The 26,841-nt window shown below is 38.8% G+C and overlaps 2 protein-coding genes across 2 annotated transcripts; one reads left to right on the forward strand and one right to left on the reverse strand.

The window, feature by feature from the left end:
• Positions 1-70: 70 nt before the first annotated feature.
• Positions 71-3,773, reverse strand: LOC137992773 (zinc finger protein 474-like). The gene is made up of 2 exons (XM_068838288.1): positions 3,358-3,773; positions 71-2,807 (listed from the first exon to the last, which is right to left on the reverse strand). The coding sequence occupies exon 2, from the start codon at positions 2,775-2,777 to the stop codon at positions 1,227-1,229; it is 1,551 nt and encodes a 516-aa protein (XP_068694389.1). The 5' UTR covers positions 2,778-2,807; positions 3,358-3,773; the 3' UTR covers positions 71-1,226.
• LOC137992772 (uncharacterized) lies at positions 3,746-25,133 on the forward strand. The gene is made up of 12 exons (XM_068838287.1): positions 3,746-5,109; positions 5,933-5,992; positions 7,664-7,716; positions 8,541-8,685; positions 9,395-10,035; positions 13,283-13,390; positions 13,974-14,055; positions 14,570-14,684; positions 15,899-16,037; positions 20,492-20,603; positions 22,487-22,593; positions 24,899-25,133. Exons 1-12 carry the CDS (start codon positions 3,856-3,858, stop codon positions 24,993-24,995), a joined length of 2,913 nt encoding a protein of 970 aa, XP_068694388.1. The 5' UTR covers positions 3,746-3,855; the 3' UTR covers positions 24,996-25,133.
• The last annotated feature ends 1,708 nt before the right edge of the window (positions 25,134-26,841 follow it).

Genomic DNA, 26,841 nt, shown 5'->3' on the forward strand with positions numbered 1-26,841 from the left:
CCCTCATTACCCCATAATGTGCTTATTTGGTCCAACCTTGAGACGATAAGAGAAGCCTATAAAACCAAGCTTTTTGAAGGTTAAAACACATGTTGTAAAGCTTTTGAGAGAAAATTTATACAAAATAATTTAAAATTCATATTTCTGAGCAGCACGTCATATTAAATATTTGTTGTTATAAATAATTATTACATCGTCTAAAAACTATGAGACTGAAAACAGTGTAAAATGATTGCATACTTGTTTGGTTTATGCAAAAAAAAAATGTGTCTTAACTGTGAAATCTTGTTGGCATTACTACTGACCTGAGAATTAAACACCGGTAGCTTTATAAAATAAAATATAACTTTCTGGATTGCAAGAGTTTGAAATAAAACATGCAGCCCCTAGTCACTGATTGACAAGAAAAAAACCAAGAAGAAAGTACATGCAATAAAAAGCTGTGAAATTGAAAAAGGAGAGCTGAAACATTCCTCCAAATTGAAATAATAAATTATGATAGAAGATTACTGGAGTTAAAATTGGAAACAAGACTAAAATAATTGCAAATTACAATGTTTGTCCTCATCTCTTCTACAAGTCCCCCTCTGACACTTGCTGTTTGAACTCTACAACCATTGTTCCACTTCAAGGGACAGGAATATAAATAATAATAATTTACTCTTTCTATAATAGACAGCTTTGTTAATTGTCACTGAAATACAAATACTATTAAGAAAGTACTCACCAAAAGACTTACTGGGTGCATTAAATTGAAACAAAAACTATCACTGGAGAAACAAATGAAAAACAACAGATCAACTGCTTTGTTTTTAAAATGTTGTTTTCTGAAAATAGCCAAAAATATTAAAATTACAGTGTCAATTTGAATGATAAAAGCTAGTTAAAATTTCATGTCAAGTCTTCAGTTGTTCAAAGCTTGGCAAACTGTTCCTGGGAAATAAGTAACTAAATTAAATACACTGACTTAAATTGTCATTTATTTACCAGTAATTTAACGTCTGCATTTAGCTTTAATTTTTTGTAATGTCAGACATTTTGACAGAGAAAATCAAGCAAAGAGGATAGAGAAATGAGAGGTAATTGTCTCAGATATAACGCCATGAGACATTTTCATTACATCCTTCGTGAGTAATAATTTAGAACATCATAGTAGTTACTTATCAACCCAACAAAGTCACCCATGCTTTGAACAACAAAGATGTGATGGAAACAAAGAAGAGACTTCACAGGACAAAGGATTTTGGCCTTTGCTTTGAGCCAATCTTTTTGTCTCTACTTGTTTTCGGCCTGTCTTTTACTTTCTTTGCTTCATTTTCCTGCCACTTCTTATGACACTGTTTCTCGTGGATAGAGATTGATGCTGAACCATATTCTCTACCACAGAGATAACAAACAACTAAAGCTGGCTTGCTTGGTGTACAACTTTTCTTCAGTTGTGTTTCATCCACTGAGCAGGAGTCTTTGCTGAGATATGTTGTCTCTGGTGACAGCAGATCTCCATAACTCCCACTTCTAAGTGGCATTTCTTTGTTGTTGTTGTTGTTTTCCTCAACAGCATGGTCAATTTTTATTGTAACGGGCAGGTGTACAGAGTGTCGTTTCTTTGATTGCTTTTCTTTCTGTAGTTTCTCTGCCTCCTCTAACTTTTTCTTAGCATCCCATTTTTTGAGGCATTGCTTTTCATGGATTGGAAGGGAGTGTGCAGTGAACTGCTTCCCACAAAGATAACAAAGTATCATTCTTGGCATTTGATGAATGCCCTTGACTGCTTTGGGCAAGTAGTTACTTCTGTCCACAAGGCTTTCACAAGATGCAGATCGCGTTTTACTCTGTTTCTCTAGGGGAGAGAAAGTTGAGTTGCGTGGAGATGTATTCACATGATGAATCAAAGAAGAGGCTGATCCTGCTTTGGTGATTGCTGTTTGAAGCCCGCGTGTGCATGGACTACGGGAACGTTTAGGGTTAGCGAGGCGCCACTTCTTAAGGCATTGGGGCTCATGAATTTTTAGAGACTTGGATCCATATTCCCTTCCACAGATATAACAGACTGTCAAGTTTGGATTACTTTTAGACAAAGACAAGGACCTTTCCCTTTCAGTTTCTCTAGGGGTTCCCTGTGAATCAGATGAGCTTGTGAGGGATTCCAGTGAGCCGCCTCTAATTTGTTGATCCAAATTCAAGTGGTTGCCATTCAGCACTTTCTTTGCCAGCAGAGTGTACTCATCACTGCTTTGATCTTTTGCATCTTCAGAGACTGTGTAGGTTGACACACTGCACTCGTCTATGTCATCATCATCTGAAGTGTTTTGTTCAGCCGAGGAATGTGACTCCACCTCTGCCTTCTCCAATGACATGGTCTCAAACGAATTAGAAGGATCATCTGCTTTGTCAACTGTTCCTTGTTTTAACAGCTGTATAGTATCACAGGTAGCCAGAGGCTTTGAACGCTCTTTAATCAACCTTTGTCCCAGCTCAATATCCTTAACAGTTACAATACTGGGTCTTTTTTGCGACGTCACGGCCGACTTGGAAGAGGCCCTTATGTCATCCAAACTCAAACTTTGGTTTCTATTTATAGTTGGCACATCGGGAAGAACTCTTCGTTTCCTTTGCTCGTGTGATGATTTCCTTCTCGGTTGTTCCTTAGCCACATCTTTTTCTCTTTGTTTGGCCATTTCCCATCTTTTTGCGCATTGTCGTTCATGGACATTGATGGAGTGCGAAGTAAACTCCCTCCCACAAATGTAACAAAGGACTGTGTTCGGTTTTGGCATGCCGAGAGGAACGTCAAACTAATTTCAGATCTGTGGAAAGAGCAAATTTACGTTGTGTGGGAATCTTCACCTTGAGTAAAAAATCTGGAAGCTTAATGTAATGCCTCTCAACGGGGTAATTTTGTGTGACCGCCATTCAAGTGGAAAAGTAATCACGATATTCTCGTCAATCCAGTTTCAAGGAAGAACAAACAAGTCCTTGTATCAGCTTGTCAACAACAAACCAACTATACCACAAAATTTAGTATTTCAAACCGAACATGGCGAGGAATTTCTTTAATTGACAACATCAAAGCTTGAAACTTCGGCGTCGCACGTCATGTGTACTACAACTGCAGACAATTTTGACCACTCTCTTAAGAGGGAACAACAAATATTTGACCTCACGAAACAAACACTAGAGACAGAAAATTTGCGATAATGGTCTGACGTTCGTGCACATAATTATTTCAATCAGCGAACCGAACATACTCGCTTAACGGCGTTGTATAATAAGAATTAACGAGTTAAGTTTCTGCCGTTTGTGCTTGAAACTATTCCGAAATCGTGTTAAAATTGAATGAAAACTTATAAAACTTACCTGGTTACAGTACGTACTTTAGCCACCTTTAAAAACCGTTCGAACTGGTGTTCTTTTTGGTGGTAGCGGTGGAAGGTTTTCGTGTTTAAGGTTCCTTGTTGCCAACGCTTCACCGGGAGATCCGAACGAACTAAGCAGCTGTCGTATCACCTGACCTATTTATAACTGCAAAGTATTATTCTGTGTCCATAGGGGACGCGAATAAATTCACTTGAATGAGGTCACTGCGGAAAAATCCTCTTCTACTTGAAAAACTGCGTTGTATATACTCCTACCCAAATATCGAATCGTTTGGAGACACAAAAAGGAAAGTGGGTTGGTTTCCTGGATACGGAGATTCTTTGAAAACAGCTGCGCTGCTGAGGTAACAAAAAAAATAGTATAATCACTCATTTCGCGAAAAACTGTTCAAGTGTAAACAAGAAATTCTGACCGGAAGTGAGATTACAGGCAATAATTAACTCTCGTTCCCAGCGCTGCGCATCCAGTGTAAACAAGATGGCGGAGAATGCTGGTGGTGCAATAGCAAAGTGTAGATTCTTTGAGACCAAAAAAGGGTGCAGATTGGGAGATACGTGTCGATTCGTTCACGCCAAAGAACTCTCTGATGCGTCAATGAATGCCCTAGACGAGGGTTGTCAAATACGCACAGGAAATGTTAAACGATCTTCAACAGATCACTATGTACATGCACCGATTGTTGAAGAAAAAGAACAGGACGAAAAGTTAGAGACTCCTCTGAAGCTTGATAGACAAACAGTTGCTTGTAAGTTCTTTAGTGGGAAGCGAGGCTGTTTAAGAGGAAGTAAATGCCCATTTTTCCACGGAATGAACGATAATGGATACCTGTGTGACAACAAAGCTTCTGGTCATGGCAAAATTCCTGGTAAATTAAGACAAAACCTGCATGCATATGATAGACATGTGAATTCGAAAGAAAAGAAACGAACACCTCATCATTGGGAAGATGTTGTTACACCATTCTCTGGATTCCGTAACAGTCCTTGTCATAAAACCAATCAGCCAACCTTTGTTAGCGATCCACAATTGGAGTTTGAGAAACAATTAACTGTTAATGAACAAGTTGCAATATTGCATGTGCAAGATGTTAATGTCACCAATTCCAGGACAAACGAGCAAAGATCGCGATTCACTCAATCAGACAAGCATTCTAAGCAAAAACGTAATGAAAACAACCGAGATTCACCATGCTTTAAAAGAGGCAAAGACTCCAAAGAGGGCTTTACAATAAGACAGAACAGAAGCAAATATGAAGCAATACAAGGGAAACAGTCCCTCAGCTGTACAAGGGATACAGGCAGTAAAATAAAAGAAATGGTAGCTGATAATGGACAAAGGGACCTATGTTCACTCAAAGCAGCCCAACGGGCTGAAACCCATCTTCCAATAGCTTTTGATGGCTGTGAGACAGCTGATAAAAAACACAGAATGGAGCCCTCTGTCCCTATAAAGGAAGATGAAAAAGGTCACACGAAAGGTACAATCTCCAATGTTGACCATGCAAGAAGACACAAGGAGTGGGAGGCTAAAAAGCCCAATACACATAAAACCAATACTTCCAATCTTAGAGGTACCTACACCCTTGCAGATGCCATTTTTGCAGAGCCAAAGAGACTTCGATTGACAGAGATACAGCAGCTCAAGAGACGCTTTGGGGGCAAAAATGGTTACTATGAAATCAAGGAGAACTCTGTGTACAAAGTTGAATTCAAACCAACTGATCCTGACTGGGTAGGCAGTTCAGGTCTCGTCAGAGGTTCTAGGTGGTAGGTTTTTGAAACATTCTTATTTGATCTGTATTTATGCCATGAGAATGAAATTAACTTCATTTCAATGCTTCTTGAATGTAGTTTGTGGCAAAATAAGAATATTTTAAAATTTGACACCTCGACCCTATGACAAGACCTTAAGCAAGCAATTTAGCATTGTTTTAATGATGATTACTATTGCCGTTTAGTTCGTTAAGTTTGCTAATTGAACACATGGCACATTGGTGGCAGGCATTTGATCTCACTTCTGCGCCATGATGATACCTGAACTCACTAATCATCTGCATGAAGATTGAGTGATAACCTGTTCTTGAGCATGCAGCCTCCTCTTGATAACAAGAAAAGTAGAGAGATCTGTATCAAAACGAAGACACTGAAATCTCACTTCCATACATCTTATTCCAAAATGGCCTCCATTTTAGAATTCTTTTTTTTGTTTGCAAATTAGCCACTGTTGCCGCGTTCTTAAGCTATAAGTTCAAAAGAATATAATAAGCCTTGAATGAGACAACAAGGGCTAAAGGTAAAGGTATACCCTCTCTGGAGGGTATTCTCCCAGGAAGCTAATTTGTAATTAAGCAAAAAAATACTAAAACAGAGGCTATTTTGGAATAAGGTGTATTCCTAGCCCACATGATCACTGGAATTGTCTATAACTGTAGCTGCACTTGTTGAGATAACATATTGGATAAGATAGCCCACATGATCACTGGAATTGTCTATGACTGTAGCTGCACTTGTTGAGATACATCGGCACATGATGTTTTTTTTTTTTATACAAACAGCCATTTAAAATTGAAACAGTATTTCTGACTGTCAGCTTCCCAGATGATTATCCATTGCATGTGAGTATATATACATGTACGTTGATTTTCATTGATTTTTAGTTTTGGTTGACATACTGTGAGTCACTGGTAAATGATAACATCCAATAGTTCCAACGCATCAGCTGACGTGTCCATTGGTCGTTGGTCACCAGTTGGCCAGCTGCCAATCAACTATTGAGTGACATGTTGACCAATACATTGACCAATGTTCATGGTCATAATGTTCATAATACATCTGTTTCATGTCAGGTAAATGTAAGTTAGACATTGTTTAACTTAGTTTGGATTACGCCAACTGCATAGTTAGATCTGCCTTTTATATTTTTCTTTCATGGAGTATTCAAGCTCATATAACAATTATTAGTTGTTTAGCTCAACATGCAGTACAACAGTCAGTCACTCAGTCGAGGAATCAACAATATTATTTTCCATAAAGTGACGTGTGTGCAGAGTCCGACCGCATTAGACTTCATTGTAATGTCATGTGTGGAGTTTGTTTTGGAAAGAGGCAAAATGTCAGTTGGAGAGGGGGAGTTAGTACATGGAGAGATAGTAACAGTCAAGGCAGCTGTCACAGCCATAGCCATTAGCCAATAGCAATCCAGAGGTTGATTATACAGTCATGTAAATCACTGTACCCATGGCTGAAGCAGAAAGACCAAGTGATAGCTTCGTCCCACCTATCAAAGACTAAAGGTCGGGTGAGATGAGCTTCTGCTGTTGTCAAGGGGAAAAGTGCTGAGCTCAAGTGTTGGGCCAGCAAGATGCAGAAAACTAGTTACTGGTAGTTTTATTAGGGTTGTCAAATAATTGTCGTTTAAATGAAGCCTTGGCACATGTTAGTTGTTCGTTGGTTTAATATTTGTCAGAGACATGTTGACTGCAATGCGTTGGTGGGGGCAGTATTCGCATGCCATATTATGGAAATAAATCTTATACTGTAAGAAATATAGGGGATTTCCTAGAAATAGAAAGTCTTAGATTTCCGATGACACTTCACACACTGTTGTAAGACGTCAAGGAGCTGATAAAAATGTAATGAAAATGGGGGATCACCATGCTCATTTCCACGATATGATGCTGATGAATATGGCTATCGAAGTGAGACAATTGGGGCGCATCCACGATGTTGTACAAATTAACTTGATTTTAGACAATGTGATCCATGATATGACGCAGAGCCTGGTGTCATTCTATGGTTAATTCACGTACATACCTAAAAAATGTATTTGAATGCTTTTGTGAGCACAGTCCAAAATAGATTTAACTCGAGCATGGGCTGTTCGACTCATAATGGCTCCTTCCGTACAATTTTAAAAACTGAAAAACTGGCCATAGATTTTTGCTGCTCCATGAAAACACCATTCTTGGCAAAAATATGAAATAAAAAATGGGGCTCCCTGTACTCGTTCAGGAGAAAATAGCCATCCTTTGACAGATTAAGCTTGGCGTCAGTGAAAATGAGCCATTTTATCAATGTACACAAGCTAATGTGCCAGTGATGCAAGAAATTCTGTGCAGTAGGGTTGAGCAATGCAAAACCTGGGAATCACCATAAGTCACTCTGTCAGAGTTCATTTACCTGTCATCTCAGCAGTCATTTGACTGTGCTATTTGTAAGTAATAATTTTTATTGTGATCCTTTCCTCAATTGCATTTCTCAACTCATAAGACTTTTCGTCATTTTAGATTTTTAGTGCATCATTGTCTGAAGAACAAGACCTTCCTCAAAACATCATCATGTGAGATTATTTTTTACTCAATATTATTGTGGTTAATCAACAGTAATCAAGATTGAGAAATGAGTAGATAGAAAAAGATCTATATGTATATTTCTATTATAAAATGAAGTACTGTGTAATAAACAAGCAAAACTGTTGGTTTTAGACCCATTAAAACACGTCAAACTGTGAGTTTATTGAATGGCTTCAAAAAAATTCTACCAAAAGTCTGTCCCTCTGAATTCTGAGCAAAGGTTCCAATTGTGAGAGAAGAACATTAGCATGCAAGAAAAACAAGCTATGCCTTATTAGTATGCTTCATATAAAGAATTCTAAAGAGGGGTGTTTTATCAGTTTTTTAATTAAAGGCCCATACACATGCATGAGCCTCATTTTGTTAGCGACCTGATAGGCTGTTTCACGCATGAATAATTAAAGGTAATGGTCCTTATTTTAAGGAGGGTAACATATTACAGTCAACTAGAGTTATTGATGAACTTGTGGCCCTCGATGCGCAACTTTTACCCGCCCTTCCTCTGTCAATGCTCTGTTTTACTGGTATTCCAAGCTACAGTTATATGGATAAGAGGAAAGTCAAAACAGACATCAAGGGAATGAGACTGGGATCAAACCTGGCCACCTCCAACTTAGAAGGCCGCGCACTACCGAATGAGCTACGCCTGTCCCTGTAATTATTAATGATTTTTGAATGTCAGATAAAATTATACAACCGTAAGACATACTGGTGTGAATGCAAAGCCACGGTCTTTAATATTTGCTTTAAATTTGTCGATCAAGTTTCTTTGATAACTTTTGAACAGTTATATTTTTTATATCTGTTCAAGCTTCGTAACTCAAAGAATTCAAGAGTATACAACACAGCAAGAACAAATGGGATGTAACCAGGGAAACATGAAGCTGCATTTCCGGCCATTTCTGCGCTGGCTTGACAAGAATTTAAAATCCCTCTTTGTTGATGCAGGAAAAGAGGTAATTTTTGTCCAAATTTAAAGGTTTGTTTTACTTGCTTGCCTTCAAGATCTCGTGGTATGCAGTCATGTAACTTGTATTCTCACCTTAATGTGTTGTAAGTTGTATTTTCGGTGGCCAGTGGAAAATGCGCTATCACATTGTAAGTTATTATTTGAGATTTTAAAAATCACATTAATTTAAAATAACCTTTGTTAAAATCAAAACGTAGATTTATTGAGAGGTATTGTGGTCCCTCTTCACCATGGATGTTTACTGTTGTGCATCAAGTATGTTGATTGAGAGACATTAATTTTATTGTTGCAATCTGATATCACATTATTTTTTTCACCTTCTGCAGACTTGGCAAACTGTGCATGTTTTTTTGGACTTTATTGTTTTTCTTTGTTTATTAATGGGTAGTTATTTTACTAGCTCACTCTACCTCTGTCACTCAGTAATTCAATTTAGTAAACCACTTGATTTTTACAGCTTAGGATTTGTACAGATTATTACCTCTCCATGATTCAAGTTGTCTGACACAATCAATTTCATCCTGTGAGCATGCATGTTCAAAATTTAAGCTTTATTGGCACCATTCATCTTTTGTTACCTACATAAATTATACTTCAAATGAATTAAGATTTGTAATTTGCAAAAAAAAAAAAAGAATGCTGAACATTTCATTTTGATTAATTCAATAATAATATTAATTATTAACGTTATGCAGATGACAAGAGCATTTGTTGCAAGAATTGGAGGAACAAGTGATGACAACACATTAAGTCAAATCCATCCTAATCAACCAAAAATAACGGAAAGTAATGCAGAAGGTGTCTCACCAAACTATAGACAGCATTTACCTGACAGGGAAATAGGATGTCAAGTTATGGATACAATTCAAAGAGACAATATGTCCAATGGAGTAGCAATAGAGGACAAAATCTTTAATGATGCGGCAAATCTCAATTGCAGCATCTCATCACTTATCTGTGACAAAGAAGGTGACAAACATATAACGGAGGGAATTGATGGAATCAAAAATGGCAATGCCATTTGTGAAAGCGGAGACAGTACTTTAAATGCAAAAAATATGAGGCACTCTGCAGAATGTGTAACTATGATTAGTTCTGATACAAGCTATGAAGAACCATGTGCCAATGAAGTGGCTGTGCAGTCAACTTTATCACATGCATTTGGCAATGAAAGTGAAACCACCTCCTCGAAAACTGCAGAAAGAGGAACTCAAATTCTGTTTAAAGGATTACATCTGGAAGAAAGCATCAGCTCATTGCGAGCAAACAAAGTTGCGTTTACTTTAGAGTGTAGCAGGTGTAAGCAGAGGATAGATCAACAGATTTCTGCAGCAGGGTAAGTACATATGGGTTATTGATCATTTTTATTGAAAAGATCATTTTTTGGTATTTTAAGTAATAAATTATTTTATTTATAATAAATCCTTTATTGGCCAAGCGTGAGGTCGAGATGGCTGGATATTGGCCAAGTTCTTTTTTTGCATGTTCGTCGAGGTCCATAAACACGCAAAAAAAAACAAGGCCAATATCCAGCCATCTTGACCAAACAAGCTTGGTCAATAAAGGATTTATTATACATGACTTAAAACACCAAAAAATGATCTTTGATCTTGCAGGACCAAGCAAGAAATCCCGAGAGGGCAAGATAGCTCCATCTTGCCCGCTCGGGTAGCCAATCACAGCGCGCGATTTGGTTTATTTTGCCCGCTCACGGAGCTAGTCGTATAATAATTTCATTTATTGCACCTTTGATTAACCTATTCACACCTATAGCACCCCCAAATGACGCGTAAAATCATCTGGCGCTAGACAGTAAAATCTATAATGCCCTTAGTCTCAGGTGGAGAAGGGTGAACTTGCAGAATCTGGGGTTTAAATTTCAATTCACAGTTGCATCATTATGGTAAATTACCTTACCTGTGGTCATGTGAGGACTATATTAAAAATAGAATTTGACAAATTGGATTGCAATCAGCCAATCAAAACTCTAGCTGTTATCCGTGAACCTCTTCTGTATCTGTGATTAACAGCAGGAAAAACCAAAATAGCTGATTGAAATTTGAACTTTCAAGATAAGTGTTCATTGTCATTCAAGGTCAGTGTTAAGTAACCAGAGTCATTTGAAGGCCTCTGTGCACAGATTGGCTTTAGTGAATTTATTAGAAGTAAATGATTGCGGAGCCAATTGCCTCGATTTTCCTACTACTTATTGTTCAGCAAAACCTAAAGTGCCACTACTGTGTAACAATATGATTTAGTTCACCTCAAGTCTTTCTTTCTTCAAATTTTGAAAATTTGTTTGCATAACATCAAACTGGCAAAATTTGAGCTTTCATTTTGATCCAAAGGCTTTTTACTTTAAGTACTACAGTTTTTTTTCAACTTTGTGGTCTACCATTAATAATCATTGCATTCAGAACTGAGCTGTATGCCACAGAGAGCTGGATTGAGGAGAGAATGACATCAAACACTTACTGAATTAAGAATGCACTTAACGTTCAAGTAAGACCTTTTCACGTGTTGGTGCTAAAATCTGGAATGAGATACCAACTGGTCTCAAAAACGTATCCAGAATTTTTTTTTAAAAAACTATTAGAACAAAACTAATTAAAATTCTAGAAACTGAAAACTCCTATGCCAAGGTAGATAGATACCTTTATGTTAACAAGATGAAAAAGTAAATTTCTAACTGAAGTTAAGTTTAGTCTGTAGTCTTCCTCTTTTACATATCATTGTTCTTTTACCTAGACTGTTTTCTTCTTCTTTTCGCCTAAATCCTGCTACCTTATACCTGTATTTGAGAGCATGAAGAGTAATGTTTACATGTTGTTGTTGTATGTAATAATCATTTATTCCTTTAAAAAAAATCAAATGTCCAAAATTAATAATTCTGTGTACTGTTTGGCTTGCCGCGATTAGCTTTTGGCTATTTGCAAGCCAGCTTAGTAATAACTTGAACTGTTTGCTGTATTTATAAAACTTGAAACTTGAAAACTTGAATGCAGCATGTATGAATGGTCTGCATAATAAGTATGGAAGATACAAATTAAAACGAAGGGTTAAAAATTTGTGATTAACATTAAAGTACTTTCAAAATACCAAGAATACCGGAAAAGGATTTTTTTTATCGAAATAGCGTACTCTAGTTTGCTAATTTTTGCTTAATCTGGCAGTGGATTTTGCGTGAATCAGTATACTGGCTGCTGACAAAGTCAGCAGCTTTCTTTCCTGAAATTTAAATATTGTTGTAATAATATTAATAATTATTACAGACAGATTTATAAAAAATCGTTTTCCCTCACTGATGAAACATGAATACCATGTCAGAAACCCACTGCACATACTCCAATAAGGTATCTCTCCCTGGATAATATTTTCTATCCTCCAGTGAATAACCACAGTTTATCGAAAACTCTAACTCAAAAGGTTCAACGTGACACAGGTCAGCAAAAAAAAAGCTGCTTGCGTGGCAGTTCTGAAAACATAGCTCTCTATGTGATTGGGGGCTGTGTACATAGCAATGAAATTCAATGAAGCATGTCCAGTTGTTTTTCACAGTGGAGGACTTTCTAGCATTAACGCTAACCCTCCACCATCCCTCCAATGATTCCAGTTTAAGCTCCTATGCTGTTCTTAAAATCTGATAAGTGCCTTCCGTTCAGAGATTCCATTGTAATCCATCAATCCAGAAAAAGAACGTAACTTTTCTCAACATAAGGAGTAAAATATGAAAACTGTTTGGTACCATTGCCAGTAAATGTAATTTTGTCATTTTGCACTGTAGAAACAAGTTTCAGCGACCAAATGACTCTTGTGTGACAAAACCAGAGGCAAGATGATAAAAATACTGGGTTAGCCAGAGATCACAGATGCTGGAAATACAAATATGTGACAAAACATAACAAACAACTGAATTACTGTATGCTGAGCGTTTCGGAATTAGTTGTATCAACTGAAATATCTGCAAGAACATGTAATTTAAGTTCAGTGATAGTATTGAATAAATTGCGATAAGGGCGTGGCTTTGCCGATCAGCCATTGATCTTCAGTATTGAAGCCTAGGTTTCATAAATGAAAGCTATCTTTTTCGTTCCCATTTAAAATAAGTGGCACACACTTTTTTTGCATAGGTTTTATTTCTCTAAATTGCAAGACAAGTTAGAGAAATCAGTCCAGGGCCCGGTTTTCAAAAGCCGATTAACGCTATTAAATCCCAGATTAAAAATTAACCAAGGAAATTATTCCTCAACTCCCAAATGTTGTTCAAAGCTGCCATTTGGCAAAACATTACATTAGAAGAAGTTGATCTTGGAAAACAAAAAAAAGAAAACGAAACTTTCACCAAAAAGTAGAAAATATGAAACAGAAGTCCATGATAATCCTGGATTAAGTTAATTGCCTTTCGAACAACCAGGCACAGGTCAACATTTTAAAGCCCCATTCAAGGTCACTTGATAATATTCTTCAAATTTTGAGAAAGATAAAAATACTCAACATCACCTTTTGGAATTTCTTTGGTTCAAGTGTATTTTCTTTTCTTAAAAAGTAAGTCACAAGATTAGACCACAATGTTCTTTTTACAGATCTGTTGGCAAACAGTGTACCAGGTGTGCTTCCACATTTGCTGTGACATACAGACCAGCTGTTATTCATCAGTTCTCTTCTATTCTTGGATATCTTGATATTGATGGGTAAGCACCATTAATGAAGGCTCTGCCTCTCTTCTCATGTTTTGAGGAACTTAATAGTCAAAATTGTGTAACATTTGTTTTTTTAGTGGAGAGGGTTTTGATCCATGTGAAATTTCTTCTTTGCTGTTCTTGTCTCCTTTAATTGCATGACAATGTTTTTTTTTATTTTAGAAATACAATGACCTAATAATACTCATTAATAAAAGAATTTCATTGATCTTACTCTGCATAGATATGACAGTGCCTCTTTTGAGGAAATGTTGAGGATCTTTTTAATTTTTCAAAGACAAGTAAAGTATATTATTTGTGAAATCTGCTTGCGAAGATTTTGGAAAATTAGCACAAGGATCTGGCCAAGATCTCCAAAGACTCCAGAAGATTCTAAAAGAATAAAAGATCCTTATTGAAGCTAAGATCCAGGTTAATCTTCACAAAGATCCCCTAATGTCATTGTAAATATCTTTAAATATCTTTTGAAGATCCTTAACATACTTTCACGCAGGACAGGGTAGAAAACTGCATTGTCAGGGTAGTCATTAACATCATTAATTTCATAAATTCATTGCACACAATTATTATTTAGATGTCTCCCATTTGATGTGGTTTTGCCAGAAAGTGAATTGGTGTTAGGGTGCTTCTATTGTTCCAAAGAAACAACTGTGAAGGTAATTTTAGCAGCTAAAGGGAACTCATATTTTAGACAATAATAATTAGGAAAAGTTGCATAAATGGTAATAGTATCAATAAACTATTTAACGTGATAGACTGGCTAAATACAAGGCTGTTTTGCTATGGGCTGAGGCCAAGAATTAACTGTAAGGCTTCACCTTTTTTTTCAACTGGTGAATTGCTTGCGCACAAGCAAGCATTTTCCTTTTAGTCATATCTTTAGTAACCATATTTTTTCTCAAAAAGCATTGACAAAGGAGTTTTTAAGATAATTAATTTTGAGATATAGAGAAAGAAAGAGCAGGAATCTCTAGATGAGACCTTGGGCGAAGATCACAATCTGATCTGACTACCTCTGATCCACGTCGGATCCCAGGCTAGGAGTATAAAATAGTGAAATAAGGTGGAACTGGGGAAGATTTTAAAGTCAATACATATGGCAGGTAATGACTTTTTTTCACTTAATATAGGTTTTTTTTTTTAATCAGACATTAAACCTGTCTTTTGTAGGGTCTTCAGTATGGAGGAAACTGGAGCTGGTGCAGTCACTGTCACCAGAAATTGAGATTCCAGATTCAATCCACTCGCTTTCAGCTGCTGCAGAGTGGTACCTCTAACATGGAAGGTTAAGTTTTTAAGAGTGCATTGCAACATTTTTAAAGTTAAATCCGAATAACTAGTCAGCAACAATTAAAGGACTATGATCTTGACAATAACACTGACAATAAGGGTGACTGACAGAGTCAAATGTCCTTGACAATAACATGATTGACATATATCATATCATATATCATATATGTTTATTTACCCTCGGATTTTTAGAGTAGCTTGGTGTAGCTAATATCTCCGAGCATTTACCCTCCCAACCATGATACCCCACAGAAGACAGACCACAACACTGGGAACTACATGCCCTACTCTTTACGACAAGTGTGCGGGTTCTTTTACGTCCCACAGGATTATGAACATTGAAGGGTTGTGAGACGGGACCTCCGGCTTATCGTCCTTTTCCGAGAAGACTAGAAACATGGGCAATCATTATTCATAGCCTTGACAACGTTAAAAATGTCTCACTCAATTCAAACATACCACACGTGTACCCACAGCATTTCAACTACTTTCTTTGCCCATTGAGTGCAGAATTTGACCTTTTCCGAAGTTGAACACGTGACACTTGTGAAAGTAGGGAAGTGGTTAATGTTCAGGTTTTTAGCTTCTAAGTTGTTATTTGTAAACTGTCACTTAAAATATATTGTATTTTGCAATAAACCATGCTCTTATTGCCAGGTGTAGTGCATGAGGTTTGTTAATACTTCCTCACATGAAGCTTAGTGCATTTGAACACCACTTTTCGTTCCCAGGAAAGGAAAGTAATTAATGAAATATTTTTCAAAAGCTGTAAGTGCTGTTGTTACCGGTATGTACAGGTCTGTGCATTAACATTGACTTTGACCATGACAAAAGCAGCTCTCGAGGGAGCAGGGGTGGGGCGGTGGTGAGAGCACTCACCTCCCACCATTGTTGCCCGGGTTCTTTGCTCTGAGAGGTTTAATATTGGCATCTGGTTCTTCATTCACCAGCTGCGTTTTCTTTCCTTAACAAAAACGAAAGGCGGTTCATATTTGTTGGGACGTGATATACCACACTTGGCACAAACGTGCTGCCTTGATCTCTGCATGAGTCTGTGCCTACCAGTTTTCACAGTCATCATGGAAATAACGAGGTGGGCTCTGGATGTAATACTTAATACCTTGAAAGAATCGGTCTCCATAGAAAAAAATCGCAGCTTTCAAATATAAGTGGAATCAAAGGGTTAAGAAATGTTTTATATTCTCATAGTTTCTCTCAGAAAAAATGCGACTTTGGGCATTCCCTCAAAACCCAAGAAAACTCCGCGGAACGCCGGAGTGAAAGAAGGTCAGCCATTGCCAGGAAATGGAACCTGCAAACACTACAAAAAGAGTTTTAGATGGCTCAGGTCAGTTACTTATGCCATAAACATTTCCCAAAGGAACTCAAGACGATAGACGGTTTTCACATTTTAGTGAGAAATGGACGTCCACCGTTCATCAGCGATGAGTTAAAAGTCATCGCTGTCTTGTCGGACTTGTTGGTTGACGATGGACGAAAACAAAAGGTAACCGGTCGTTTCGCCTACTGTCTGTTCGCCTACGTATAATGTCGGTTCGCCTACGTCCAATATGTCAGTTCGCCTACGATTCATATGTAAGCTTTAAAACTGAATTGTTTAAAAGTCCTTGTCGAACCTCACAGAAAAAAACTGTGACGGCTAGCTGAGGTGTTATTTCTGTAAACTTGTGTCTTGAGCGGGGTCCTTTAGCGGCCTATACTAGAGAAACGGAGACTTTTCATTAACATATCAATAAAGGATAACGTACGTAAGAAATTAGCTCGTTCTCACTTTACTGGGCGGTTCAATCAGACCTCTCAACCTCAAAACACCGAAAATCTGGAGACTGATGTCAAAAAATCTGGAGATTGATCGAAAAGACACAACCAAGTAAACACAGGTTCTTAATAAGAGAAAGTGTTTTTTTCCTGCTTATATTTTTTTAAAAACATGTGTGGACCTTAACAACACAGGAATAAACTTTATTTTCACAGCTTCAATACTCACAGCTTAAGTCCAGCCGCTGCCAGTGTGTGAGCACTGAGCTGATCTCATTGCTCAGGTTCCAGTTGTTCAAAGTGTGGATAGCACTATCGACTGGATAAATTAGTATCCACTGGATAACTCAATTGCTTTTGCTAGTGTTTATCCGGTGGATAGCGTTATCCACCTTTTGAAAAACCGAGGCCAGCATTATATGCAGTAGCTGCCTTTTAAGAACTATCCAATAGTTCATCAGGTTCGATAGCAATTTCCACCATTTTGAAAACGTGATCAAAATGCGAGAGACTGGTTATGATGACCTAATTTCAAACAGGTGTTCTATATATGGTGATGGACGGCAGTCTGTCATGGACTGTAGACGGATGGAGAATTGAACAGCTTCGTTTGTTAAGTTTAACTATAAATTTGCACAGAATTGACGCAAGAAACTCACCTAAGCAAGCCAAAAATGAAATGCTACAAAAAAATTTATTCTTTCAGCTTGCGCCTCTATTTATCGTGAGATTTGTCTGTCTCGTCGTGAAACCGTGAGTCTCACGACAAAATCGTGAGACTTGAGAGGTCTGTTCAATGTTTGTATCGATGTTGCGATTTGTTCTCAGTGTCATGAACTTTATATCGCGTCCACACGATCCGCAAACTTAGATGCAAGAAAATTATATCTGACGGCTAGCTAAGGCGTTATTTCTGTAGACTTGTGTCTTGAGCGAGGTCGTTTAGCGGCCTATACCAAAGAAAGTGAGACTTTTCATTAACATATCAATAAAGGATACGTAAGAAATTAGCTCGTTCCCACTCTACTGGGCGGTTCAGTGTTTGTATCGATGTTGCGATTTGTTCTCAGTATCATGAACTTTATGAATTAGTGTTGGCTTTTTAGTTCGTGCGCTTTCACGCGATACTCAAACGTAGCTAGATGAAAAAAAAAGTTAAGGCGTTGTGTAGGCTTGTCACTTGAGGTGAGATTTTTCATTAACATATCATTCAAAAGGACATGGTAGTTCATTTAACAAAGGATTGTATAAAACATTAGCATTCACCGATCACATCACTGCGATTTCGATCCATCGGAGAAGGGATTGACACTATAAAAGTCCTAGTATTTTGTTTCTCAAGTCACCAGTTCGTTAGAACAACGCTCTCAATCGGAAAATCAACACGATAATCAACGCTATCATCATTCAATCTTATTGAATTCATCCAGGAACAGTGGATTGACAGTACTATCTTCCTTCTAAGAGATTGGAGTGTATTTAAGCAACCAATCCGGACCAACAATGACATAGAGGGGTGGCACAACGCTCTCAACCGCCGAGCCGGTGGCAAATGCAGATTACAGTTTTACCAGTTAAGGTGATTCCCTGGTTTTGCATTGCGCATTCCTACTGCGCACGATTTTTGCGTCATCAGCACGCGCACATGAGCGCGCGCGCGTACAAAACATAAGGGATTTCCCTCAAACTAAGCTCGATAGCGAGATAAAAGCTCCTTTTCTCTTAAACGAGCACGGTGACCCCCACTTTTTATTTTATAAATTCAATGAGAACAATATCCGCAATAACTGAGAAAAAATTTGGCAGAAATCTATAGCTACTTTTTTGGCAAATGAAATAAATGCTACAGATAGAGACGTAACGGGCCCAGCAGAGCAAGTCCAAATTATGTTTCCTTTAAAGGATAAAAATATCAATTAATAATGCAGGGTATTTGAAGCCATTTTTTCTGGGACGTAGATGAATAAGCAATCAAAGAAAGTCGAACTCTGTGTGATATAGCACGCCGCATTGAAAAATAATCGATCTTGTTTGTTGTGCACTGAGATAACCAAAAGTCACCTAAATAACCATATTTGTCAGCATCGTGGCATGAAAACAAGCACGGTGACCCCCTCTTTTTATTACTTTTTTAACATCTCCTTGTACTGTAATGTCATCATACCAAGTTTCATTGGAAATCTATGACGGGTTCTTTTACCCGGGAATCACCTTAATCGAACTACTTCATCGCGAAGCCCGCCTAACTGCTCTTACCATGAAGCTGATATCAGACAAGAAATTAAAGCGGTCCAGAGAGTACAGACAACCCAAACGTCCCCGCATGTAATAAGTAAAACTTAATGATTATTAGTATGATTATTAATCTCAAAAAGTTGCTTGCAGTAATTAAATTGCATTTGTGAACTCATTCTTTATGTAAGCAATAAATAAGTTTGTACGTAAAAGTGACTGATTAACGAATTTATTCTAAAATGTCGCGAAATGAACCCGGACTACGACTACAATTATAGATTAGCAGCGTATGTCACTTAGAATTAAAAAGAAAAGCGGAGAAAAAACCTTAGAAAACTTTTGTTTCAAAAATTAGAAAAAGTTGACCGAACGATGTCGCACTAGGTTCGAACAAAATGGCGGAGGGAAGGAAAGAAAATACAAATAGAACTTACTTATTATCAATCTTTTTTCGAAGCATTCCGGTCCACGGCAAAGGAAGGGCCAATGTGTGATTAATAGACTTTGCGCCCGAACCTAAGCCTTAGTCTGTTAAATTTGCGGAGTGTAGCGGTTGAGATTTTGCCGACACGAGTGGCACGAATGGTCTATCCACACGACCGGTTAGTCAAATCTTTCGTTTTTATTTATTTTCATTTCTATGTTGTTTCAAGGTGGTCAACTGTTTTACAAAATGATAGTTATGGTACGGAGTTTAAGACGTAGGCGAACTGACATATTGGACGTAGGCGAATCGACTCTAGACGTAGGCGAAACGACCCGTAGGCGAAACGGCCGTAATTCAAACAAAAGATCTGTAACTTGTTTTTTTCATCAACAACCATCTGCACAAGAAGTTGGTTACAAATCATCTTTGGTGGTTTTTCTCGATGTGTGAAGCCGCATATTGTGATCCGGTTTTCGGTTTTGCATTACAAGGCTTGATTCAAATGTATACATTTATTATACCACTATTACGCTATTTTACCATATTTGGTCAAGAGAACGCGCAAAATATGAGACGGTTAATGCACTGTAGTGTCCCGGTTTGCCTGGTTTAGAACAGAGCAAATACGGACGGAGCGGGAGTTTTTCAATAAAACAAAATTCTTTTCAACACAATACTTTATACAATCAAATAACGGACATTTGGCTGGATTTCTGTGCTGTTTACATCGTTCGCAAGCGCCCTGAAGTACAGATGTTTTTTTTTTAGAAACACTCTTACCAAATAAAATTACGGCAATTTTATGGTACCGAAGGAAACATCGATAATTTCTTAACAATAATATTGATATCACGCAATTGGAAATTTTAAGGTGGCTCTGAATCTGCTACGGAGACTATATTTTCACCTTGTAGAGAGTTTTATCTTAGTTTGCTAATAACTTTCCAGCAATAAAAAATGGGGGTCTTCGTGTTCGTTTTTGAAATAAAGGGCATTTTTACATGGCTCTTTTGTTGCCATGGTAACCCATTACGTCACATTGATGAGTGCATCTTGTTAAGAAATTATTGGTGTTTCACATAACGCTTTCATTTTATGTGAAAACAGTTGGGTAGATTCAATCCTTCTAAATTGTATAGTTTGTTGAAATTATTGAAACAGGTTTGATCCTCCTTAAAGAAACTTGTTTGATTGTATCTTGTTGCTTCATGTAACTTCCCAAAAGAGAGAGACCATTTAGAATAAGAGAATTTTCGTTTTTCATGACAAGTAGCCTGTCATTCCACGTAATCGCGATGCTAAATCTCTCTAACAACTTGTACAAATTGGTCTCATGATACAAACTGTCCTCATGCCTTTAGGTTTCCTTGTTGTGGGAAATGTTACCCATGCGATCTTTGTCACGAGGAGGAAGAAGACCACGAGATGAAATACGCCACACGAATGGTGTGTGGCTTTTGCTCAAAGGAACAGGTTTGTTGAGTTTTTGTCCCCTCTGCTTTAGAAGTGAAGTGAAGGTAGCTAACGTTTGACAACTAAGTAATAGACACTTTCTCGTTTTTCTTTGTTCTTTGTTTTTTGACAACCTTTGTCCCCCCTTTTATCCATGACTCTTAGGAGTGACACTTGTGTCTGGGGGGCGGTTTACGAGTCAGTGGGTGAAAGAAATGTTCGCAGAACTTGTTATTGTTCCACTAATCTATCGATATAACTGCATTGCGAGCCTGCGCACGTGACTAGAGTCTCTAGCTAGCTTATATAATCCGCCAATCGATAGTTGAGTAAAACATTCACAGAAAGTTATACATTTCATTCAATTGTCGAGTAGATTGTTTTAGTTTTTCATTACTACGGTACCCTACAGAATTTGCATAACAAATCTTGGACCACATCTCAGCAGTTGATCCTCATTTGTTCTTAAGGTGGATAAAGGATAACCCACCTTCAAGATTTTGGGTAGTGATTTATGTATTCAATAACGCTAGCCTAACTTTGAAAACCATGGCCAGAGGTAAAAGCGCTACCAATAATTATTCTTTAGTTCTTCAGTTATTAACCGGGGTAGGTGATGTAGATGAGTTGTCGTGATTCTTCCATACAGACGGACCAAGCTAGGTTAATAAGATGTTCTTGTATTTGTGAAACAAGGAATCAGAAGAACAAAAAAAACTACCCTTGAAGCCGCTTAATGCATTGGCCAGTTTGTCTATGAACGGAGATAACAATTTTGGATAAAAGAAGGTGGAGCTCTTTTGGCTAGACTCTTTCAGTGACTCACAATTGGGGCGCAGTGTTCATGGACTTCTGCGCTTTAAGCTTCATTGTCCTGACCCAAATTTGTCAACGCTTTCGTAATCTGTGTACCTGTTTCCTTCTTAAAGGGGCTGTGTTAGCCTGAGGCCACGCTCCGCAGTTGGGGTTATGGAGCGAAAAGGAACGTGGCGAAAAATAAATTGGCGAGCGAAGCGACCGGAGCTGCGCTCGCCAATTTATTTTTCGCTACTTTCCTTTTCGCTCCATAACCCCAACTGCGGAGCGTGGTCCCAGACTAGGGCTGTGTCAAATTTAGTGACTGGGAACTGGCAACCAAATCAAGCGAAGCGTAAAAATAACAACTTAAAACATGAAAGGAAGATTTGAATAGAGCAGCAAATAGCCTAACAGGTTTTCAAAGTTTATCTATGTTGACCACCAAAATGATATATGAAATAAATCGTATATTGAAGTGCGGATATGAAACCAAGTGAAGCTATGATCCTCGCAGTTATGCCCAGTTATGATGTCCAGGCCTCTCTACGCATTGCTAAAATTGCGTTCATAACGCCAGGATCATAGCTTCACTTGACAAACGTCTTTTTTTGTCACGAAGCTACGATTTGTGTTGTTTAAAAGTAATTTCCGGGTTACTGTTGAGTTGAATAGCGAGTAGGGGGCGAGTAATTGATAAAACTGCACAAAATCAACTGCACTGCCGTGGCACAGGCTCTTTAAGGTGGACTGTTTCTTCCACCGGTTATCATTAGGATGAACAAACCAATTCTTTCGTATATATTTTGTTGTTCCTAACATTTTGAGAAAAACTGTCCAACAACACCGATTCTGAGGCCGGTCGAGGTGAGGAAATCTAGATCGCGGCAAATATTAATTGCAACTAATAAAATTCTTGGATTCGGTACCATTGTTTCCATTTTTTTAAATTTTGTTGTTGTTTGTTTTCTGATACGGCAATAATTATGATCACTGACTGTATTGTTTTCGGTTTGTTTTACATATATGATTAGAGTGGTGTGGATAAGCGGATTGTGACGAGCACCAAATTAATGAATGTTTTTCATTCCCTGACCTCTTTTAAACAGCCTTACTCTCAACAAGCATGCAGTGGCTGTAAGGCAGCAGTTACAAAGTCACGTTCAGCTCATTGGGAGGGTGGCAAGGGATGCCGGGATAAGGTGGTCATGAGTAGGTCAGTACACGTCTTCTTTCTCCTTCATGATGGAATATTTTATCACGGAATTATTTAAACATTTTCTACTAATTTCATATGTTGACGCCAGCAAAGCCTTCGAAATGTTGACCATGTTGATTCAAGTTTGAAGTTTGGAGCTTTGGACACTCACGAAAATAACATATAACAAATATATTTCGCTCAGTTCGAGCCTCTTCAATGTTGGGAGAACAGTATGTAAATCAAACTAAGTTGTCCACGGTACAAACAAAACAATCATTCAACCAAGGTCGCCCAGGGAATTCGCACATAGTTCCATTCAGTTCTTGTATTCATCAGCTGTGCAGCGGGAATTTTTCTAATTCTGACCGCCTCTGCTATCTGCTTTTGGTCTTGGATTCCGCTCCCTGTCATGGTAGGTGGCCTCCCTCTTTTTGATCTTCTCTTAGGACACACATTCTCCAACCCAAGGCCTCTAAGTCTTACTTGGTCAACATTCAGGGCAAGGTAAAGCCCTAACTCTCTGTAACTCTCTAATCAACATCTTCAAATGAAGTGTCACACTCATAGATCAGTTCACAGATCTTCCCAACAGTGAACTCGATGTCGAGGCTAGGATACAGAGCTTTGACAACCGCTGACTCAATGTCACGTTCCCGTCACAACCTTCATCGTTCACCCTTTTAATCTCGGCCATCATTTCTTTAGTACTCATACAAATACTGCTTTCATTGTCCTCTATCCTCTTCAGTATCATTGACATGAGGTGCGACAATCTTTGATTAAAAGACGACTCTGCTCCGCAAACCGGTCGGGTAGGTGGTCCTGTCTCTGGATCGTCATAGTTCTTATTGTCTTTCCTTAGTGTATACAGTGGGGGGGGGGGGGGGGGGGAAGGGCTGTTACTGGTGATGATATTACCTTTTATCCTGTTTTCACGTCCGGTACTCTTTCCTCCCTGAAGTGTGCGCATCCACATAATGTAGTGCACATTCATCTCCTGTTCCATTTTCTTATACCGGTCATGTGTTATAATGGGGTCGTCCTGGATGTGTTCACTACATGATGACTTATAATTGTCAACAGAATCAAGTGAGAAAGTCTGAAAAACCACGATGTCCCCATTGTTCCTCCTTTGTTCCTCCTTTGTTCAAGCGTCTTCAGCCCGTCCCTCTCGCTCTTCTTGAGGTTCTCTTGGCTGTTCTTACCTTTTGTACGCTTGTATTCTTCGACCGTTTCCACTAGCTTGCTCTTCATCGTCTGTATTTTCAATTCCCTTTCCTCGTCGAGCGGTCCCGGTAGGTTTACTCTTTTGTTAAAAGGCAGATCAGTAGCTTTTAGCCTCGTAAATTTAAACGACCTGTTCTCCGGGTTATAGTATTGGTCACTGGCCATACCTTCCTCTTCATGTCGTTCTTCGTCTCCTCTTTGTGCGCTTTCGCCTTCGCTAGGTCCTGCTTCTCTCCGTTGCTCTCTTCCACTTTCACTTGACCGTTACTCGTAGTTACAGAAGTGATCCTATGACAAGGCAGATAGCAGAGGCTGTCCCTTAAGGCAAAGTTCGTGCAGCAGAGATGATTGTTTCATATGCGAAGAGTGCGATCGAAGAAAAGGTTCGTGCGCTACCAATTCCGTCACTTTTGAGATCAAGTGTAAGGATTGTGGTGATGTATACGTAGGCGAGACCCCTAGAAACGCTTACACTCGAGGAAAAGAACACCTCAGACTTTTGGCGGGAAAACAGGACGAATCTGCACTACGGAGGCATTGCGAGGAAAAACACGGCGGGATAGAACAGGATTTCAGCATGAACGTTACCGGTAGTTACAGAAGTGACCCTATGGCAAGGCAGATAGCAGACGCTGTCAGATTTAGAAAAATTCCCGCTGCACAGCTGATGAACACAAGAACTGAATGGAACTATGTGCGAATTCCCAGGGCGACCTTGGTTGAATGATTGTTTTGTTTGTACCGTGGATAACTTAGTTTGATTTACATACTGTTCTACCAGCATTGAAGAGGCTCGAACTGAGCCGAATTTTCGTGAGTGTCCAAATCTTCAAACTTCAAACTTAAATCAACAATGTCAACATTATTTAAACTCGCGCGAGTAAATCTGTGGTTGTTTCTTTTCGTTTTGGCGGCAAGTGGCAAAGTGACGAATATTTTTCGCCGCTTCGCAGCCGCTCGCTCTCGCTATCAAAACGTCGATTTACTTGCGCGGGTTTAAATAATCCCGCGATAGAATATCCCGCCAGCCACGCAGGCTGCCTTTTCGTCATTTCGCTTATTGATCTATTCGTTTTCTTCTCTGTGCCCTTAGAAACGACGACAAAAAGTACGGACAGACAGGAAAGACAACTTCACGAAAAGCTCAGAAGAAATCAGAAGGGAAGGGCAAAGGACACAAAGGGAAATAGCTGTGAAAGAGCTTGGCAGCAGAAAGAAATCCTAACACCTTGCAAAAGCCAAAATGCTGAGAGGACCACAAAACAGTGTGATTTTTTTAAAACTAATCTTGAGTCCATCAAGAGCATAAATAAAAATTGAGTTGTACATGTATTGCCTCCTTTTAATGTCTTCAAAAGCGTAATTCCACGGCGATGTCTCCGTTATTCCCTCGCTACGTCCCTGGGGTCGGGGGGTCGGGGGGCCGTGCTTTATATCTCCTGTGATATTAGAGACGTTATATTGTAAATCAACGGCCGCAAACTCCATGAAAACGTCACCACATATGACAATTCTACCTATGTTTTTCGGCTTTTTCGTTTATCATTCCAATTGTTCTCTGGGAGGAACGCCGATTGCCGAAAAAAAAAAAGAAAGGTATTTTTTTTTGAAACGCGTCTTGTGTTTTGAGCACAATCCCAACACAAGGACGTATACGAAACATGGACTCGAGGTCCACCCCTGTGGACCCATCATTTTCAGGGAATGGTTAAAGCAGTCATGGGTTGACTGTTGTCTTGTGGTTGAATGTAGCTTTCCTGTTCTTAATTGAAACTGATGTGCGACATTTACGATGGAAAGAGGGTTTCGAAAAAGACCTGAACTCGTTATGTTCCTTGTTTTTTCTCAATACCTCTTGGACCACTCCGTTACGAGTCGCTGTAAGCATGACGAGAGAAAACACTTTTCCTCGCATCATCATCCCTTCCTTGTTTTCTATACTCAATCCGCTGTCCGTATTATATGTCCTAGTCCCTGTTTTATCTTTGACTGAGCAGTCTGACAGGATTTAAATGAAAGGTTTTCGTCCGAGTTGTTCGAAACATGGTTAGCGCTAACTTAGATCAAACACCATGATAACCTATAGGTAATCTATCTTCCAGGACATCGTACCCGCCTAAGTGTTTGCGGAGAAAGCCCTGAGAACGATATTGTGACAATGCCATGAACTGCAATCCTCACCAAATTAAGTTGGGACGCCATGAACAGCATCAAAATTCTGACTTACAGGTGCGATCCTTCCTCCCCAATGTTGAATTCACTGATCAAGAGGAGCCATCTCGCAAAGCCAACGTTAGGGAGAGCAGAAGGACATCACGTGTCCCAACTAATGTGACGAGGATTGTGGGTCCAAAGAGTGGTCCCCGCTTTGTATACGTCCCCACCACAAGCACACATAACGTTTTGTTCCAAGTATTTCCATGTTGAAATGTGAATGCTACATTATCATGCAAATGCAATTCACAAAGAATCTGAACCCCGAGAGATTCGAATTGGGTACAACAATGGTCACAGTCACACTTGAGAGAAACACAGTGTAACAATAGTGTTGACACTACTTTAGTGTCAACTCTTTGGTGATTTGAATCCCTAGGGGAACACTAAAAATCGCGCCTCCCACCCGTGTGACCCGGGTTCGATTCCCAGACTCGGCGTCATGTATGGGTTGAGTATGTTTGTTCTCTACTCTGCACCGAGAGGTTTTCCTCAAAAACCAAAACTTGATTAGCGTTGATTGTTGATTTCAGTTTGCAGTGTCTCCAATTAGCGCTACGGCGCTGGAACGACTGGGCTTGATTTTAACACAAGTGTTAACTCCCTAATGCGACCGCAACCACGGAGTTAGCCGAATTGGTCTATTCTGAGAAGAAAGAGAAATATTGCTGTGTTTTGTGACAAAAAGAAAATAACGATGCAAGGAACTCATTTTAAAGTTCCCTGAAGAATTCAGGCTGTGCCTGACGAAATACTGGAAAAAGAAATATTATAATTATACAGCATCCTCATAACCGTCCTGCCGCCTTTGCATCATTTAAT

Source organism: Montipora foliosa, chromosome 2 (genome assembly GCF_036669935.1).
Source record: "Montipora foliosa isolate CH-2021 chromosome 2, ASM3666993v2, whole genome shotgun sequence".
Classification (NCBI taxonomy): domain Eukaryota; kingdom Metazoa; phylum Cnidaria; class Anthozoa; order Scleractinia; family Acroporidae; genus Montipora; species Montipora foliosa.

Excerpts from the sequence above, each read along its gene's own strand:
- LOC137992773 (XM_068838288.1), bottom strand. The coding sequence starts at position 2,777 with ATGCCAAAACCGAACACAGTCCTTTGTTACATTTGTGGGAGGGAGTTT.
- LOC137992772 (XM_068838287.1), top strand. The coding sequence starts at position 3,856 with ATGGCGGAGAATGCTGGTGGTGCAATAGCAAAGTGTAGATTCTTTGAG. Across the intron at positions 5,993-7,663 it reads CAGATGATTATCCATTGCAT|ATTTTTAGTGCATCATTGTC; the intron begins GTGAGTATATAT and ends TCGTCATTTTAG. Across the intron at positions 8,686-9,394 it reads TTGTTGATGCAGGAAAAGAG|ATGACAAGAGCATTTGTTGC; the intron begins GTAATTTTTGTC and ends AACGTTATGCAG.